Source organism: Castor canadensis, chromosome 8, assembly GCF_047511655.1.
Source record: "Castor canadensis chromosome 8, mCasCan1.hap1v2, whole genome shotgun sequence".
NCBI lineage: Eukaryota > Metazoa > Chordata > Mammalia > Rodentia > Castoridae > Castor > Castor canadensis.
The window spans coordinates 119021043-119040838 of record NC_133393.1 but is presented as its reverse complement, the minus strand read 5'-3'; the positions used below and the strand labels follow the sequence as shown (position 1 = coordinate 119040838).

The window sequence follows — 19796 nt, the reverse complement described above, 5'->3', positions numbered from 1 at the left end:
AAATAACTAAATAAATATTCATCTTTTAACTACTAAGACTTCAGACTCAATACCTGTTGACATTTTAATAATACTTATTTCAGATTTTTCTTTGATTAAAATCATAACTTGCCTTCTTTAGCCACTACTTCAGTCTGCATCCCATCCTTTCCTTTCAAAAGCAGTCATTATCGTTTTCTTTCTGTAATCTTCTAGTCCATGTTTATATTCTTATATATTCACTCATAAGTAATATATATACAACTATGATATGGTTTTGTGCTTACTTTCATACTCCAGGAATTGTTGTATATCTTGCTTTTTTCACAAAAGGGTTACTTTGTTAGTTTTGCCCATAAGTCTATTTGTCTACGTCATTCCTTTACCTGTTGTGTAATACCCCATTAAATATGTTCATTACCTTTCTGATGAACATTTATCTCCTCGTTTTTATTGTTTTAAATAATGCTGCAGTGGTTGTGTTTCCTGTGTATATTTGTAAGAGATTTTCTAAGGTACTTAGAAGTTGAATTACTTAGTCATAGGGTACATACATTTTCAGTTTTCATAAATGCTAGTAAATTATTTTACAAAGCTACTATAACAATTTACATTCCTTTCTTTTCCAGTACTAAGAATATGGTTTCTTTGTTTTTTCTCTTGTCTGCATGTTTTTATAGATTTTGTTTACTAAATTGCTTTTATTAAATAACATTCATTTTCTTAGTGTATATCAGTTCATTGCACAATCTGAATTACATGGAATGCCAGTATTTTCATCTTTGAATTGTATAGCCTGGCATTTTTACTTGAAAATTTAGTAGAAAATGCTCTACTTCCATTAATATTTTAATAAATATTAATGACAATGAAAAATTGTCCTCAGGGCCAATTTGGTGCTTACTGGTTAACACACAGGAGCCCTGCAATTTCTTGGAACCCTGTATTTCCTCTAGGCACAACAACAGTAATTTGAAATCATCATATTTTTACTCAGCAAAATATTTCCTCTAAGGAAATGTGAGCAGCTATGGTTCACTAAATATAATACATGTCAAAGAGCATACCAATAACTTTAAAAAAATAAGATGTTGTCTAGCTCTATTGCTCAGGTAATATGTTTTGGTTTCATTTATATCCTGAAAGATTTACTAATCCAACAATTTTTTTTCTATAATACACAAAAAGTTTGTGAAATATGTAAGTGACTAGATTCTAGTCACTTAGGGATTTAAATATTTCTTCATTTTTTTCATGTTTGGCTGTGTGGCTCAATATTCTTTGCCTTGTTGAGATAATTGTGATGGAAATTGGAAGCTGTAGCAATAGTTATGATTAAATGTTATAAAGTATTTGTGCTAATTAAAATATTTGTAATTATAAAAGCAAATTGTATGAGAATCAGCATGCATTTAAGAACATGGATTGGTCCATGCAAGTAAGTATATGTGGGTAATTTATTTAATCTCAGATTTCTTACCTGTAAAGTGAGGATAATAACTGCTTTCTATGTATACTCTAAACCAATCAATTGCATTGTAGTATTAGCTTTCATATAATAATTGTATAAAATTAAATTCTATTCTATTCTAAATATTATATATATATATATATACACACACACTTCACATAATCTCATTTAAGTTTCTGAATTTTTCCTACATTTTACAAAAACCAAAAGGTGAAATAATGTCATTGAGATCTAACTTTTGTGTCAGTATTTTACTACTTGCCAGGTAAAATTCAAGAACTGGAAGTACAGGCATTTCTTTCAGAGATTTCTGATTTTTGTTACTTTTATTTTTTCAGTACTACAGACATTTGAAATTGGTGCTTTGTGCTTACTTAGACAGGTGCTGTACTGCTTGAAACATGCCTCCAGCCGTTTTTGCTCTGGTTATTTTGAAGATAAAAGTGTCACTTTTTTTGCCCAGGCTGGCCTAGTTTGTGATTCTCCTATTTTAAGATTCCTGTCATCACTGGGATGATAGGCTCATACCTCTGCTCTCAGCTTTTTTCTGTTGAGATAGCATCTTGCAAACTTTTTTGCTCCGGCTGGCCTGGAAACTGTATCCTCCTAATCTCAGGCTTCTGTGTAGTTTGGGATAACAGGTACCCGCCACTGCATACAGCTGTTGAGATGGAGTCCCATGAACTTTTTACCTGGGCTGGCCTCAAACCACAGTCCTCTTGCTCTGTGCCTTACAAGTAGCTAGGATTATAGATGTGAGCAACTGACACCCGATTTACCCTTTTTTCTTTTAATAAGCCCTTATATACAATTCAATGCTCAATATTAAGTACAAGGAGCTATTTAAAACAAACAAAAGACATGAATCTTAGACCAGTTCTGTCAGTTACTAGTAAATTTCATGTCTTTTGGGTAAAATTTGATTGTAAAATGAGAAGAATATGTCTCGATAATTTATAGTTCTTTAAACTGTGCTGTTCTTTAAATATAAATAAAAGTAATAGCTATACAAATATATCAGATTGCATTGTATTTGTTCCTGTTTGGAATTTAGGCATATCAATCACTTCTTGCTCAGTTTCTCTGATATTTTGATAATTTTATTCTCCTGTTGCTTTTAATGGTCTGTGCCAGGAAAAACTATCTCACCAGTCTATCCATGTAAATGCTGTGTGGTTTCTTCTCTCTCAATTTTTTAAATATCAACCATGTCTTTATCATACATACTTGGCAAACTTGAAAAAGCAGCCATTTCTGTAGAGCTACAGATTGATTTGTCATTTTCTAAGCTGTTTCCTTTTTCTACTTTTTGTGAAGTTGTTTCCTTGGGAAGCTACTTGACATAAAGTAGCTATTTTGCTGGATTTACTTTCATAAATTATTTACCAAGCCAGTTTTTAAAGTGGTTATTCCTCTCATAAACTAGATGAAAATGAGAACTCAATAAAAAATTTTATTTGCCTTCCAAATGATCTATAAATTTGAGTGTTAATTGAGCAAATGAGAAAAGAAGTATAGTTTTGCTTTAAAGGGTTCTTTTTCCTCTAGAACTTAAATTTTTCATTCTTCCTTGAAATAAAATAGAAGGGTTTCAACAATATTGACAATGTTTACTTAATAAGTTGTATGGGGGGTACTTTATCTTGTTGATTATTTTCCTACTGCATTATAAGTGCCAAGCAGTTAAGATGTTTTATCCATTAATTAGCCGATGTATCCTGAGTGCCTAGAACAGTTATTTGGAATACAGAGACAGTAAGTATTTGTTGAATGACACTTTCTCAGTTAGATGGATTATTTTCTAGAACTATGGTATTGTGCCCATTTAACTTTAGATGTTTTAGAAGTCAGAAGGCATGCTTTTTGGGACATTAAACCATACTGTTTGACATGAATATAGCCTCATTCTGATAAAAGTCCTTTCAGATTTCTTGCAATAAAGAACAGTCAACCAGGTATGATTATACATGCCTATAATCCCAGCTACTCTGGAAGTGAAGATCAGGAGGATCATGGTTTGAGCACAGCCCAGGCAAAATGTTAGCAAGATTCCATTTCAACAATTAAGCCCAGCTTGGCAGTGCATGCTATAATTTGGGAAAGAAAGAAACTCCATAGATAGGAAGATCACAGTGCAAGACCAGCCCTGGATAAAAACAGCAGACCCTATCTGAAAAATAACAAAATGGAAGAAAAGTTTGGGGGACATGGCTCAAGTGTTAGAGTACCTGCCTAGTAAGCATGAGTTGATGAGTTCCGACACAGGGGGGAAAAAAGGAATATTAGTTTAAAAACAACAAAATAAAGCAGCTTAAATCATCAGTAATAGTTTTTATCATTAGGAAATTGCAAAGCTATTTTAATTCTTTAAGTTACATTTCTTTATGCATTTAAGTTACAAATTTATTAAAATTTAATTCCTTAGTTTTGTTTTTTTGTTTGGAGAGGACTGAGGTTTGAACTCAGGGCCTTGTGCATGATAGATAGGTGCTCTACCACTTGAGTCATGCTCTAACCCTGCTTTTGCTTTAGTTGTTTTTCAGATTGAGTCTCACATATTTGTCCAGAGCAGCCTTGGACCCCATCCTCCCACGATGCTAGAATGACAGGCGTGTACAATCACACCCAGCTTGTTTGTGGAGTTGGTTGTCTCATTAAGTTTTTGCCTGGACTGGCTTCGTATTGCAGTCTTCCTGCTCTCCTCTTCCATGATGGCTGGGGTTATAGGTGTGAGCCATAGACTTTTTCCTAGTTTTAAAGGTACAGAAGTTAGGAGGCTTAGGGAAGTGGCTCAAGAGTGCCTAGTCAAAAAACAGAAGGCCCTAAATTCAATCACCAGTACTGCCAAAAAAAAAAAAAAAAGTCCAGGAGTTAGGTTCTATTTGTCTTTTACTCTCAGAAGCTTTATTGTATTTCTTTCATGTTATTGACTATTCACTTCAGCATATATTTAGACACATTTCTGTAGACTTCTTAAAAAAATCCAATTGTGAGAAGAGACAGTAATATGAAAAGATGTCCATTGAAGCCAAATTCCTATAGAATTTTGACCCAATTTTTTTTTTTCTTTTTTAATAGATAAGACAAAACCCATGACTTCTGTAACTAATGCCAACACTTGCAGTACACAAGCAGCTTCTGTAGCTGTTACAACACCCACTTTGTCATCCAGTCAAGGGACACCCACATCACCTATTAAAAAGGTAAGTCAAAATTGTGTTTACAAAAATACATGTATTCTGTGTAAGTACTCTTTGGACTAACTCATTAAAACAGTTCTGAGCTCTCACACTTTTTTTTTTTTTTCTCCCAAAATATCATGTTTTCCAGTTTTTAGTTTGAGATTTCCTTTTAACCATATTGTAATCTCTTTTATCCTTTTTTATAATTTATATTACACTTGATATTGCACTTCATAGTTAATAGTTAGAATTGTTAGTTATGAGTGAATGACAGAAATATATAAGTTTCATAGTATTAAAACCTGTGGTCATGATAGTTATTTCTACTCAACTTTTATTTTAAGAAACACATGTTTTTACATTCTTTATCTTTGTTACATAAGGCTACACATTATTAATTTCACACATGGATAAGAAAGGTCTAAGAAGACAATGAGAAACCACAAGTCAGTGAGAGAACTAAATGAGTCTCTAACTCATAGAGACTTACAACCACTTGGAATGCCTCTGTGGTATGCCAGTAAGAATATGATCTCTGAAACCAGACAAACCAGAGATCAGCCCCTGACCCCACCTCTTGTTAGGTTAGGTCTTTGAACATGTTATTATCTTCCTATCTGCCACAAAACAAAATAAACAAGGAGAAACAAAATCAATAATATAAGTGCCAATAAAAAGAAAGGGCCTGGCTAGTGGTAAAGTGTGCTCCAAGAAGGTTAGTTTCATTTCTTCCTTTCCTCCTGCTTTCTTTTCTGCCTCTGTTCTCCATCAATGTGGTTTCCTGTTAGTGTGCTAACATTTTTAAGGACTTTCTTTTTCCCTGCTAGTATAGAACCCTTGCTTTTGATCTAAAGATTAAGGGCTGGTTGTTTTTTAATCTATTGTTTTTATAAAGGTTTCTCCTCACCAAGCCTCACTTATCTTTAATGAACATTCTCATTCCTTTTTGTGTACACATACTTTTTTTCCAAAACATTTAAGAACTGACTGCATTCATCGTAAAACATCATCCCTAAATATGTCTGTGTGTGTTTCCTCAGTGCAAAGACATGATCCTTCATTTCCACAATAAAATGATCATACTTAGAAAATTTAATTTTGATACAATAGTTATCCATGTTAACTAATATGCATACTCAGATCACCCCATTTGCTTCTAGAAATATTTTTTCTTGCCTGTTTTTTCGAACCAAGGGTTCACTCAGAGATTGCACATTGTGTTTAGTTGTAATATTTCTGCCTTTAGACTTACTATTTTGTTGCTTGTCTGACAATATTGGGTTGCATGGGTTGGAGAACTGATTTTAAATCCTCACTTTTTCTGTTATGTTGTCAGTTTTGCTGACTGGTCAAAATGTACAATTTTTTTTTAAAAAATCATATAACAGAGAATTTTTAAACTCTGTACTATTAGTAATAACCCTACTCTAAACTCTTCCCAAGGAAAGCAGAAACATAAATTCTTAGAGGTAGAAATATATTTGGCTGGTATATAATTTGAACATTTAATGAGTTCTTTCTTTCTATAGTCTGGAACTGAGAGTATCTTGAATTCATTTGAAACCCATGTTCATATAATCATAATAACATATGCTTTAATATGAAATTCTCTAAGAGCAATTTGCTTGTTTTTAATGCTATTATCATGCTATAAATAGCATCAACAAAGTTTAATTGAAGTAAAATTTAACTTACTTCTGGAACCCCCATATACTTCTTCAGCAAATAGTGCATTTGTGCCTCCATTTTGTAGCCTGTTTTTATTTATTATCTGTTAGGACCATAGGATTATCACAGTTTACCTAAAACTCCATATCCATGGTTATATCTGGGCAAAAAACTGGCTCTCTTTCTTTTTGTTACTTGACTAAGTGATACCTTTCCTACTATAGTCAAATAATTACAATAGAATTCTTGTATTCAGTTTTCTTACTCTCAGACATTTCCTGAATTTACGTCAACTTACTTCTCAGTTTATTCTTAATGCACTAAGTAAATGTAAATACTTTATACCTTTTTAGCTTAGTAAGTTAATGATATCTTTATTTTTATAAAAATTCTTACTCAGAATCACTTCTGATTGTGTAATTAAGCTGATGCATTAATAAACATCTTCTCTAATTTGCATATTTAGAAATTCCATTTTATTCTCAATTTCATGCATCATAAATTATTTTGAAGATTGTATTGTTTCCACCTTTGAATAAAATTTATTCAAAGCAATAAAGTTCTGATATAGAATTACTTTGATAAACTTTAGTGAGTATAGGAGTTATCTCATCATTACTGTATGCCCTTTAAAACCTGTTTTGATATCCAGGGATAAGTATATTCTGTTATCTACTTTAGTATTTTAGGGTTTTTTTTTTTTTAAATAAAAATTTTACCTGTAACTTTAGAGTCCTAACAGATACCAGTTTCCTTAAGTAAATTGTTAATTCTAATTGGATCTTAAAAGATTTTCCAATTAATATTTCTATGTAACTATAGGTTCCCAGTCACTAGCTCTGCTTTTAATATTTATACAGTGTTGTCTTAAGTTGTCCAGCCTTCTGTACCAGAGTATAAACTTTGTATATGTGTATGTATGTGCTCATGGCAAGGAATAGATCACCAAAAAAGAATACATAAAGCAGTACTAAATGTTCCTTTTTTTTTTTTTATTAATGACACAGAATAACTATAGCAAAAGATAGAGGTATTCACTTTAAGTGATCTTAAAATCTTAATTCTTGAGCTAAAATTGAAGAATTATTTCTGTATCAATAATATTATGCTGATGATAATTTGTGGTGATGTATATAAATTCATCAGTTTGGCCTAGGAATATAGTTAAGTGGTAGAGCAATTGCCTCACATGCTTGAGGCCCAACACTGCATGAATAAACTAAATAAGCCAGCAAACAAATCCATCAATTTGACTTTTTGCTTTACACTTTTCACTAACAAATCAGCTTGTATAACTTGCTCTAGTCAGAATAAATATTGTTGAGATCTTTAAAACAGATTGCCTAGTTTGTTGTTTGTATATTTCAGTGAAGTGTAAATTATATTTTCTTTACTGGGTGGTAAAATTTCTCATTTTTTTTCAGAATAAAGAGTTCGTTTAATTGAATTCAATGTAATATAATAAGCATAATAATTTGATAAAAGACTACTATGTGATATGGATATGTGAAATATACTATTCCAGTAAGTGTACAAGTGTGGCGTGATGATGTAGTAGTGAAGAATATTACAGTTGATTTGAGGTAATGTGAATAGAACGTTTGCAATAGTTCTTGAAGAATGAGTAAGTAGGTGGTACTTCAACTGAGACAAGGAGGGTTTGTATAATTTGAAAAAGAAACAATGTAAGCAAGTATAGGTAATATTTGATAGGAAAAATGAATTGATCAATTTGATATACAGAACAGAAAAAGTAGAGGCAGATTGTGGAGTGTTCTCATTTTTAAGGTAGTACTTTTATAATTCATTTAATAATAGCAAGTCACAGAAAATAGTTGAGCAGTGCCATAAGAAAATTATTCTTTACATAATACAACTTTGGTAGCAATATGTGGGTATATTTGAAGATTAGATGTTGATTGAGAAAAAATTTATTAGAAAATCATTGAAATTGCCCATAGTGATAAGAATCTAAATCAGGGAAGTGGCCATGGAGTTAGAAAAAAGTGAAAGACATTCAGAGACTTGGCACCTAATTAGTTTATGGATGGAGGAAGATGCAGAGAAGAAGTCTAACATGATTACAAAGTTTTAAACGTGGGAGATTGAAGAGATAACATTAGTGCTATTACCAGAAATGGAGCACTGAGGAAGAGTTGGCCTGGAGGTAAAAGTGTTTGATTTTCAACTTGTTGAGTTTTAAGTTCCAATTATAGTTCTAGATAGTCCATTCTACCACTAAATAGAAATTCAGGATTAGGAATTTAGGAATCAGACAGGACTGGAGAATAACAAAGTAGAGAATAAGCTGAATAAAATTAAGATTTAGCCTGAGAAAGCAGAGAAGACACTATTCCCAATCCTTAGCAGAAGAGAGTAGACTCTTGAAGTGCTTATGTATGTATGCTTGTAACAGCTAAGTAGTTGCCATATTCACCTATTTGTATTTAACTGTGGTTGAACATTTAAATTCTACAAATGAAGTTAATGAAGTAAGCTATTTAAAAGTTAGAGTAGTTATTTGTACATAAAAATAATTTTTAACTGAAATGTTTAAAATGTGAGAAAATCAAACAGTAAATCTATAGCTGTGATATTTTAAATGTTGCATTAAATATACTTAGAAAATATCAGTTATTAGATTTATTATATTGTATTTAAAATTTTTTTTAACCAGAGTATATTAAACCCAAAATTCATAAGCAGTAATTTGTTCACTCAATTGCTATAATACTATGTAGTCTACATGCCTTTAACTGCTTTAGAAGTTTCTTTATTCTTTCAGAGTATCTCATGCTAAAACTAGAACTTATTGCTAGTAGTTTTCAAAGATAAGATCATTACCCAACTATTGGGCTTTAATTTGTTAAGGAAAAAAGTATTTTTTGCTCTTAACTTCCCTTTTCTGTTTTCATGATTTCAGTCTGTATCTCCTTACCTGTCTTATTTCAATTGGCTTTAGTTTGATTTCATTGCTCCTCTCATGCCTGTGGTGGAGTCAGTAGATCCTGCATCATGGAGGCAGGGCTTACGCAAAACTGGCATTGTGCTGGTGCCCAGTAAGGGTGAAAAATCCATGGTGAGGCATCTCTGTGCAAGAATGTGTATTAGGTTACAGCATAACAAGTTTAATCTGAATATTGGTTCCAAAGATGCATGGTTTTAAATCCTCACGTTGTGCTCATTTCTGTTTTTTGTATCTGCATCATCATCCTGTGTGATATAAAGTGTGTAGTGTATTTTCTTAAATCTAACCTCTGGAAAAGCAGTCTGTTACTTCTTCTGTTTTAGATTTTTTTGATTTTGACTAAGACATTAACCTACGTAGTAAAAGTGTTTTTTCCTGAAGGTGTTAGCTGTAATTTTAGATACTAACTTACAGTTTCCTTGACTAATCAGTTTTGATCACTCTTTTTTTTTCCCCTTATTTAAAACAAAATAAAAATTAGTTTCCAACCTCAACTACAAAGATTTCTCCCAAAGAAGAAGAGAGAAAAGATGAGTCTCCTGCATCTTGGAGGTTAGGACTTAGAAAGACTGGCAGTTACGGTGCACTTGCTGAGATCACAGCATCCAAAGAGGCTCAGAAAGAAAAGGACCCTGCAGGTGTTATGCGTTCAGCTTCAAGTCCCAGACTTTCCTCTTCCTTGGATAATAAAGAAAAGGTAATCTATTTCACAATCTGGTTTCTATAAAAACTCTAGTAATTGCTTTTTAGGAACATAAACTCTGGTCGATTTTCTATGGGATATCTTTAGATCCTGGGTATCAACTTAATTCACCTGAGGTAATGAATTTCATAATACAGAATGTACCTGCCTTAAACAGATATTTATATGGAATTATAAATACTAAGAAGATCAGATGTATTTGCTCAAAACACAAATATTGGTACTGTTCTCAGTGTAAAAAAAAAAATCCTTTACTCTCCTTTTCACTATAGAATGTCTTAAGAAAGAGGCTTATTTTATTTATTATTATTTAATAATTTTCTAAACTTCGGGCACTTTTTTTTTATTCTGGAATGTGAATACTCCTAAGTTGCATTAATATAGTATCTTCGGATTCTTGTTTCTCCTTTTTTGTGTGTGTGATACTTGGCTTAAATTCAGGAGTTTGCTAGGCAGGTACTTTACCAGCAGAGGCAGGCTCTAGCTCCTTTTTTGCTTTAGTTATTTTTTAAGTAGGGCCTCGTGTTTTTTCCTGAATCTGGCCTCAAACCTGGAATCGTCGTATCACAGGTGTGTACCAACACTCCCACTATCTGAATTCACATGGGATCTTGCTAATTTTTTGCCCATACCAGCTTCAAACCACAATCCTCTCAATCTTCACCTCCTTGATAGCTAAGATTACAGGTGTGAGCTACTGCACCCAATGCAGTATCTAAAGCTTCTTTACCAACTTTTGATCTGATACATTACATTGTAAACAACTTTTAATTATATTTTGAGAGGCAATATTAATATTATATCAAATAGTAGGCATACTACAGTTTAGTCAATGCAGTTTATAGTTAATTTTCTACTGCATTTTCTATGCTTGGACATTTTGGGTTTTTTTTTTCTATATGATTTTCTTTCTGTTTAGTGTTTCCATGTGTCAGAAATTCCAGGATGGAGTTTCTTGTCAGTTACTTTTTATTTTTTCTTTTTTACAAATTTATTGCCCAAGTGTTTCTCATGTACTTTATGTCAGTATACCAATAATGTTATCAGTGTAACTTTCACTAAACACTCACCCATATTTGGAGAAATATAACTTAGATATTTAAAAAAATATTTTAAAGTATTTTAGAGCATAGACTGTCAAGGTTTTGAATAGCTTATACAATGTAAATGATTGTGAACTCTCAAGAGCCGTATTTGAGACCTTATTTCTCTAAAAAAGAAAAAGTGAGTATTTTAGAATATGACAATATACTGCTTTAATCTGTTAAAGAAGTCTTAGAAAAAGTCATTAAGATACAAAAGAGTTTTTCTTCCTTATGTTATTTTCTTATTCTAAACTTAAGGAAAATGAAAAGAAAATTAATTTGTACAGGGTACTATTTACTGCTTGTATAGTATCTTTTTTTTTTTTTTTTTTTTTTTTGTTTTGGTACTTCTTTATTCGCTTATTAATCTTTTTTTTTTTTTTTCATTTTTCTTTTATTATTCATATGTGCATACAAGGATTGGTTCATTTCTCCCCCCTGCCCCCACCCCCTCCCTTACCACCCACTCCACCCCCTCCCGCTCCCCCCCTCAATACCCAGCAGAAACTATTTTGCCCTTATCTCTAATTTTGTTGTAGAGAGAGTATAAGCAATAATAGGAAGGAACAAGGGGTTTTGCTGGTTGAGATAAGGATAGCTATACAGGGCATTGACTCACATTGATTTCCTGTGTGTGGGTGTTACCTTCTAGGTTAATTCTTTTTGATCTAACCTTTTCTCTAGTTTCTGGTCCCCTTTTCCTATTGGCCTCAGTTGCTTTAAGGTATCTGCTTTAGTTTCTCTGCGTTAAGGGCAACAAATGCTAGCTAGTTTTTTAGGTGTCTTACCTATCCTCACCCCTCCCTTGTGTGCTTTCGCTTTTATCATGTGCTCATAGTCCAATCCCCTTGTTGTGTTTGCCCTTGATCTAATGTCCACATATGAGGGAGAACATACGATTTTTGGTCTTTTGAGCCAGGCTAACCTCACTCAGAATGATGTTCTCCAATTCCATCCATTTACCAGCGAATGATAACATTTCGTTCTTCTTCATGGCTGCATAAAATTCCATTGTGTATAGATACCACATTTTCTTAATCCATTCGTCAGTGCTGGGACATCTTGGCTGTTTCCATAACTTGGCTATTGTGAATAGTGCCGCAATAAACATGGATGTGCAGGTGCCTCTGGAGTAACAGTCTTTTGGGTATATCCCCAAGAGTGGTATTGCTGGATCAAATGGTAGATCGATGTCCATCTTTTTAAGTAGCCTCCAAATTTTTTTCCAGAGTGGTTGTACTAGTCTACATTCCCACCAACAGTGTAAAAGGGTTCCTTTTTCCCCCGCATCCTCGCCAACACCTGTTGTTGGTGGTGTTGCTGATGATGGCTATTCTAACAGGGGTGAGGTGGAATCTTAGTGTGGTTTTAATTTGCATTTCCTTTATTGCTAGAGATGGTGAGCATTTTTTCATGTGTTTTCTGGCCATTTGAATTTCTTCTTTTGAGAAAGTTCTGTTTAGTTCACATGCCCATTTCTTTATTGGTTCATTAGTTTTGGGAGAATTTAGTTTTTTAAGTTCCCTGTATATTCTGGTTATCAGTCCTTTGTCTGATGTATAATTGGCAAATATTTTCTCCCACTCTGTGGGTGTTCTCTTCAGTTTAGAGACCATTTCTTTTGATGAACAGAAGCTTTTTAGTTTTATGAGGTCCCATTTATCTATGCTATCTCTTAGTTGCTGTGCTGCTGGGGTTTCATTGAGAAAGTTTTTACCTATACCTACTAACTCCAGAGTATTTCCTACTCTTTCTTGTATCAACTTAAGAGTTTGGGGTCTGATATTAAGATCCTTGATCCATTTTGAGTTAATCTTGGTATAGGGTGATATACATGGATTTAGTTTCAGTTTTTTGCAGACTGCTAACCAGTTTTCCCAGCAGTTTTTGTTGAAGAGGCTGCTATTTCTCCATCGTATATTTTTAGCTCCTTTGTCAAAGATAAGTTGCTCATAGTTGTGTGGCTTCATATCTGGATCCTCTATTCTGTTCCACTGGTCTTCATGTCTGTTTTTGTGCCAGTACCATGCTGTTTTTATTGTTATTGCTTTGTAATATAGTTTGAAGTCAGGTATTGTGATACCTCCTGCATTATTCTTTTGACTGAGTATTGCCTTGGCTATTCGTGGCCTCTTGTGTTTCCATATAAATTTCACAGTAGATTTTTCGATCTCTTTAATGAATGTCATTGGAATTTTGATGGGAATTGCATTAAACATGTAGATTACTTTGGGGAGTATCGACATTTTTACTATGTTGATTCTACCAATCCATGAGCATGGGAGATCTCTCCACTTTCTATAGTCTTCCTCAATCTCTTTCTTCAGAAGTGTATAGTTTTCCTTGTAGAGGTCTTTCACATCTTTTGTTAGGTTTACACCTAGGTATTTGATTTTTTTTGAGGCTATTGTAAATGGAATTGTTTTCATACATTCTTTTTCCGTTTGCTCATTGTTAGTGTATAGAAATGCTAATAATTTTTCTATGTTGATTTTATATCCTGCTACTTTGCTATAGCTATTGATGATGTCTAGAAGCTTCTGAGTAGAGTTTTTTGGGTCTTTAAGGTATAGGATCATGTCATCTGCAAATAGGGATATTTTGACAGTTTCTTTACCTATTTGTATTCCTTTTATTCCTTCTTCTTGCCTAATTGCTCTGGCTAGGAATTCCAGTACTATGTTGAATAGGAGTGGAGATAGTGGGCATCCTTGTCTGGTTCCTGATTTTAGAGGGAACGGTTTTAATTTTTCTCCGTTAAGTATAATGCTGGCTGTAGGTTTGTCATATATAGCTTTTATAATGTTGAGGAACTTTCCTTCTATTCCTAGTTTTCTTAGAGCTTTTATCATGAAATGATGTTGGATCTTATCAAAGGCTTTTTCTGCATCTATTGAGATGATCAAGTGGTTTTTGTCTTTGCTTCTGTTAATGTGGTTTATTACGTTTATTGATTTTCGTATGTTGAACCACCCCTGCATCCCTGGGATGAAGCCTACCTGGTCGTGGTGAATAATCTTTTTGATGTGTTGCTGAATTCGGTTTGCCATTATTTTGTTGAGGATTTTTGCATCAATGTTCATTAAGGAGATTGGCCTATAGTTCTCCTTTTTGGAGGTGTCTTTGCCTGGCTTTGGGATAAGTGTAATACTGGCTTCATAAAATGTGTTTGGCAGTTTTCCTTCCCTTTCTATTTCATGGAACAGTTTAAGGAGGGTTGGTATCAGTTCTTCTTTAAAGGTCTGATAGAATTCAGCAGAGAATCCATCAGGTCCTGGACTTTTCTTTTTGGGGAGACTCTTGATTGCTGCTTCAATTTCATTTTGTGTTATAGGTCTATTCAGGTGATTAATTTCCTCTTGGTTCAGTTTTGGATGATCATATGTATTTAGAAATCTGTCCATTTCTTTTAGATTTTCAAATTTATTTGAATATAGGTTCTCAAAGTAGTCTCTGATGATTTCCTGGATTTCCATGGTGTTTGTTGTTATCTCCCCTTTTGCATTCCTGATTCTACTAATTTGGGTTTTTTCTCTCCTCATTTTAGTCAGGTTTGCCAGGGGTCTATCGATCTTGTTTATTTTTTCAAAGAACCAACTTTTTGTTTCATTAATTCTTTGTATGGTTTTTTTGGTTTCTATTTCATTGATTTCAGCTCTTATTTTTATTATTTCTCTCCTTCTATTTGTTTTGGGATTTGCTTGTTCTTGTTTTTCTAGGAGTTTGAGATGTATCATTAGGTCATTGATTTGGGATCTTTCAATCTTTTTAATATATGCACTCATGGCTATAAACTTTCCTCTCAAGACTGCCTTAGCTGTGTCCCATAGGTTCCGGTAGGTTGTGTTTTCATTTTCATTGACTTCTAGGAACTTTTTAATTTCCTCTTTTATTGCATCGATGATCCATTCTTCATTAAGTAATGAGTTATTTAGTTTCCAGCTGTTTGCATGTTTTTTGTCTTTACTTTTGTTGTTGAGTTCTACTTTTACTGCATTGTGGTCAGATAGTATGCACGGTATTATTTCTATTTTCTTATATTTGCTGAGGCTTGCTTTGTGCCCTAGGATATGATCTATTTTGGAGAAGGTTCCATGGGCTGCTGAGAAGAATGTATATTGTGTAGAGGTTGGATGAAATGTTCTATAGACATCTACTAGGTCCACTTGATCTATTGCATATTTTAGATCTTGGATTTCTTTATTGAGTTTTTGTTTGGATGACCTATCTATTGATGATAATGGAGTGTTAAAGTCTCCCACAACCACTGTGTTGGCGTTTATATATGCTTTTAGGTCTTTTAGGGTATGTTTGATGAAATTGGGTGCGTTGACATTGGGTGCGTACAGATTGATGATTATTATTTCCTTTTGGTCTATTTCCCCTTTTATTAGTATGGAATGTCCTTCTTTGTCTCGTTTGATCAATGTAGGTTTGAAGTCTACTTTGTCAGAGATAAGTATTGCTACTCCTGCTTGTTTTCGGGGGCCATTAGCTTGGTAAATCTTCTTCCAGCCTTTCATCCTAAGCATATGCTTATTTCTGTCAGTGAGATGAGTCTCCTGTAAGCAACAAATTGTTGGATCTTCTTTTTTAATCCATTTTGTCAAACGGTGTCTTTTGATGGGTGAATTAAGTCCATTGACATTAAGTGTTAGTACTGATAGGTATGTGGTGATTCCTGCCATTTAGTTATCTTAGTTGTTTGAAGGTTTGATTGTGTGTATCTAACTTGATGTTACTCTCTACTGTCTTGCTTTTTCTTATCCTGTGGTTTGGTGCTGCCTGCCTTTTCATGGTTAAGTTGGGTGTCACTTTCTGTGTGCAGGATCCCTTGCAGAATCTTTTGTAATGGTGGCTTTGTGGTCACATATTGTTTTAGTTTCTGCTTATCATGGAAGACTTTTATTGCTCCATCTATTTTGAATGATAGCTTTGCTGGGTAGAGTATCCTGGGGTTGAAGTTATTTTCATTCAGTGCCCGGAAGATCTCACCCCACGCTCTTCTTGCTTTTAATGTTTCTGTTGAGAAGTCTGCTGTGATTTTGATGGGTTTACCTTTGTATGTTACTTGTTTTTTCTCTCTTGCAGCCTTCAATATTCTTTCCTTAGTTTCTGAACTTGTTGTTTTAATGATGATATGTCGTGGAGTAGTTCTATTTTGATCTGGTCTGTTTGGTGTCCTGGAGGCCTCTTGCATTTGTATGGGAATATCTTTTTCTAGATTTGGGAAATTTTCCATTATTATTTTGTTGAATATATTACGCATTCCCTTCGCTTGCACCTCTTCTCCTTCTTCGATGCCCATGATTCTCAAGTTTGGTCTTTTGATGGAGTCAGTGAGTTCTTGCATTTTCTTTTCACAGGTCTTGAGTTGTTTAATTAATAGTTCTTCGGTTTTTCCTTTAATTACCATTTCATCTTCAAGTTCTGAGATTCTGTCTTCTGTTTGTTCTATTCTGCTGGATTGGCTTTCCGTTTTGTTTTGCAGTTCTGTTTCGTTCTTTTTTCTGAGGTTTTCCATATCCTGGCTGTTTTCTTCTTTATTGTTGTCTATTTTTGTCCTGAGTTCATTTATCCATTTATTCATTGTGTTCTCTCTTTCACTTTGGTGTTTATACAGTGCTTCTATGGTTTCCTTTATTTCTTCTTTTGCTTTTTCAAATTCTCTATTTTTATTGTCTTGGAATTTCTTGAGTGTCTCCTGTACATTTTGGTTGACCCTATCCAGTATCATCTCTATAAAATTCTCATTGAGTACTTGTAGTATGTCTTCTTTTAAATTATTCTTGTAGGCTTCATTGGGTCCTTTGGCATAGTTTATCTTCATTTTGTTGGAGTCTGGCTCTGAGTTTCTGTTCTCTTCATTCCCCTCTGGTTCCTGTACTAATTTTTTGCTGTGGGGAAACTGGTTTCCTTGTTTTTTCTGTCTTCCTGTCATTGTCCTTGGTGTTGTTACTGTCCCTGTACTGTGTGTAATTAAGTATTTTCTAGCTTGTAATAATAACAATGGTAATATTGAGAACGGAAGAGTGAGCTGAGATGGAAAGCAAGAAGTTAAAGAAAAGGGGAAAACAAATATACAGACAAGAGGGAGAAAGCAGAACAAGGTATCAGACAAGAGAGTTTCAAAGGTATAAACAGGGAGTGTTAGTGTACTGGTCCGCGTCTTCCCAAGCCGTATGGGCGCCGGCCACTGGCGGCCCGGGGGCCTCCTCGGTTCTCCGTTTAACGTGAAGTGGAGATTCTCTGCACCGGATTTTATTTTCTTGGGTCTTCGTGTAGTTTGATGTGGAGCTGTCTGAGCTAATGTTATGGAAACAGCTCTGGGCCAATTTCTTGTATAGTATCTAATTATTGATTTGTATCAGTTTTAAAGTTTATCCAGCAAATATAGAAATAATACAAAGCAAATCATAATGACTCTGAAATTATACATTTGTCAACTAATGTTTTCATAATATTTTTAGCAGTGCCTATAATCAACACACAGAATTATTTTTCATTCATTCTTTTCCTGTTTTGTAGGAAAAAGATGGTAAAGGAACAAGGCTTGCATATGTTGCACCTACAATACCAAGACGACTAGCCAGTACATCTGACATTGAAGAGAAAGAAAACAGGTGAGCTCATTTTGGTGTGCTTTGTGCATTCACTGTAAAATCTTTATGATTTAACATCAGAGTTAACCATGAGTATTGGAATAGCGTGAAATATGGATTTGGGGAAGAGATGGTGTTCCATGGAGAAAACCAAGTGCTTGGTTCTGAGGAGGTCCAGGCTTAGTATATTCATAAACTAGCAAAGAAGACATTGTGTCTGGATTAGAGGAAGGGGAAAGTGGTAGGAAAAGGACACAGACAACTATAAATTCCCTAAACATTTCAAATATTTAAAAGGGAATAAAGAAGGGAGGAAATTACTTTCATTGTTTCTTTCAGTTTTTCAGCACATGGAGTTTGAGAACTTTTAGTTGTAGTAGCATTATAATACCCAATTTTGTGCCTAATTTTTTTTTCACTGACTATCTCAGAGCAGTCTTAAATGTTAATACGTATTATAAATAAGCATTATTTTTTAATCTATATGTATGTAGCTTAGAGTACCTCTGTTTAGGTTAAAGTAAGCATCCTCCCCATGCTATGGAACACATGCATGACTACAAGATTTCATAGTCATAAATAATATTTCTTTAAATATCTTCATTCCTACCATATTTAGAATTGTACATTAGGGATAATGTCTTAAAATGGGAATTACTTTTGCTTTTTGATAAATATCCTAAAGTGTTTTCCCAAGGAATTTTAATACTTTCTCCTTCTACTAATATTTATTGGTGAGAACCTTTCTTAATCATATTTTTAAATTATCTACCAGTATCTGAAGGATGTTCTTTTCACAGAGACTCTTCAAGTTTGCGAACAAGTAGTTCTTACACAAGAAGAAAATGGGAAGATGATCTTAAAAAAAATAGCTCAATTAATGAAGGATCCACTTATCATAAAAGGTAATAATACAGTTCTTAAGTGGTTTTTGTGTATTCTTTTATAAAAATATAATGCAGTTTGTTTGGAACCCTCAATTTAGCATCAGTTAAGCAAATGTGCTTTGATTATTCTATTTTTAAGTAAAACCTAATTTAAAGACACGGAATATATATATACACACACACACACACACACACACGTATATATATTTCAAGATGGTGATGATTTGCTCGAACTTAAGCTCATTGTGCATTTAAGCTTGGTATATTATGAACTGTCCTTTAGATTGTAGCATGTTTAAAGGGAACTTCTTATATAATTGACTAGAGCAACTGAGATAGGTCAGGGTCTTAATCGATCAGGTTATCATTTGTGATCTGGAAAGTTTCTATTTGTTTTAGAACTCAGAGCTATGAAAATATCTTCCATTGGAATAATGGTATTATCATATTGGAGAAGGGAATAAAACCCTATAAACTGCAGTTCTTTTCTAAGAGCAACTGAAGAGTAAGATCTGAACAGCTATGATGGGTTACTTCCTAGGGATCTGACCCAGTGGTAAAAACATTCCCTCAAAAATGTTGGATGTCTTATTTTCTCTGAATAGAAGCAAACCAAAGTGTTTTTGTTATTACTAGCCTGTCGTGAACATGCGGTCTGAAATACTCCAGAAATGTGAAATACCAAATTGGATCATCTCTGGATTTTATTTGAAGGGATTGGGAGGGGGCATAAAATGATAACACTACCAAAATGGTGAAATTCTCTAAACTCTAACAAGTTGTAGATGCAACTCTTGGTTCTGGAGCTGGTGGTATATTTAGGAACACTGTTTTTTGGATGTTTCCTATCTTTGTGAATTTGTATAATTAAATATATGCAGACACATGTTATAGATATGACTCTTTCCTTTAGTTGCTCCTTTGGTAGAAGACAAGATGATTTGATTAGTTCTAGTGTTCCAAGCACCACATCAACACCAACAGTTACCTCTGCAACTGGGCTTCAGAAAAGCCTACTTTCCAGCACAAGCACTACTACAAAGATTACAACGGGTTCTTCCTCTGCAGGCACACAAAGCAGGTAAGTCACAGAGATGTTTTTTTTGTCCAGGTCTACTGTGTGCTTATGTATGTGCATGCATCTTTGTTTAGAAGATGATTGTAGGGCTCTGGATTTTTTTTTTTTTTATTCACCTTGTTTAAATTATTTCCAAACGAAAATTGGTTCCAAAAAGAAACAATTATGCATGT

The 19796-nt window shown here is 33.8% G+C and overlaps 1 protein-coding gene across 3 annotated transcripts in view; it reads left to right on the top strand.

Moving 5' to 3' along the window:
* Ppp1r12a (protein phosphatase 1 regulatory subunit 12A) overlaps positions 1-19796 on the top strand; it is a 126273-nt gene that overhangs the window by 76892 nt on the left and 29585 nt on the right. For all 3 annotated transcript variants that reach the window (XM_074084004.1, XM_020181673.2, XM_074084003.1), the window contains exons 9-13: positions 4529-4653; positions 9750-9965; positions 17585-17679; positions 18459-18563; positions 19459-19626. In XM_074084004.1, the coding sequence (XP_073940105.1) occupies positions 4529-4653; positions 9750-9965; positions 17585-17679; positions 18459-18563; positions 19459-19626 (709 nt within the window). The remainder of the gene's footprint in view (positions 1-4528; positions 4654-9749; positions 9966-17584; positions 17680-18458; positions 18564-19458; positions 19627-19796) is intronic.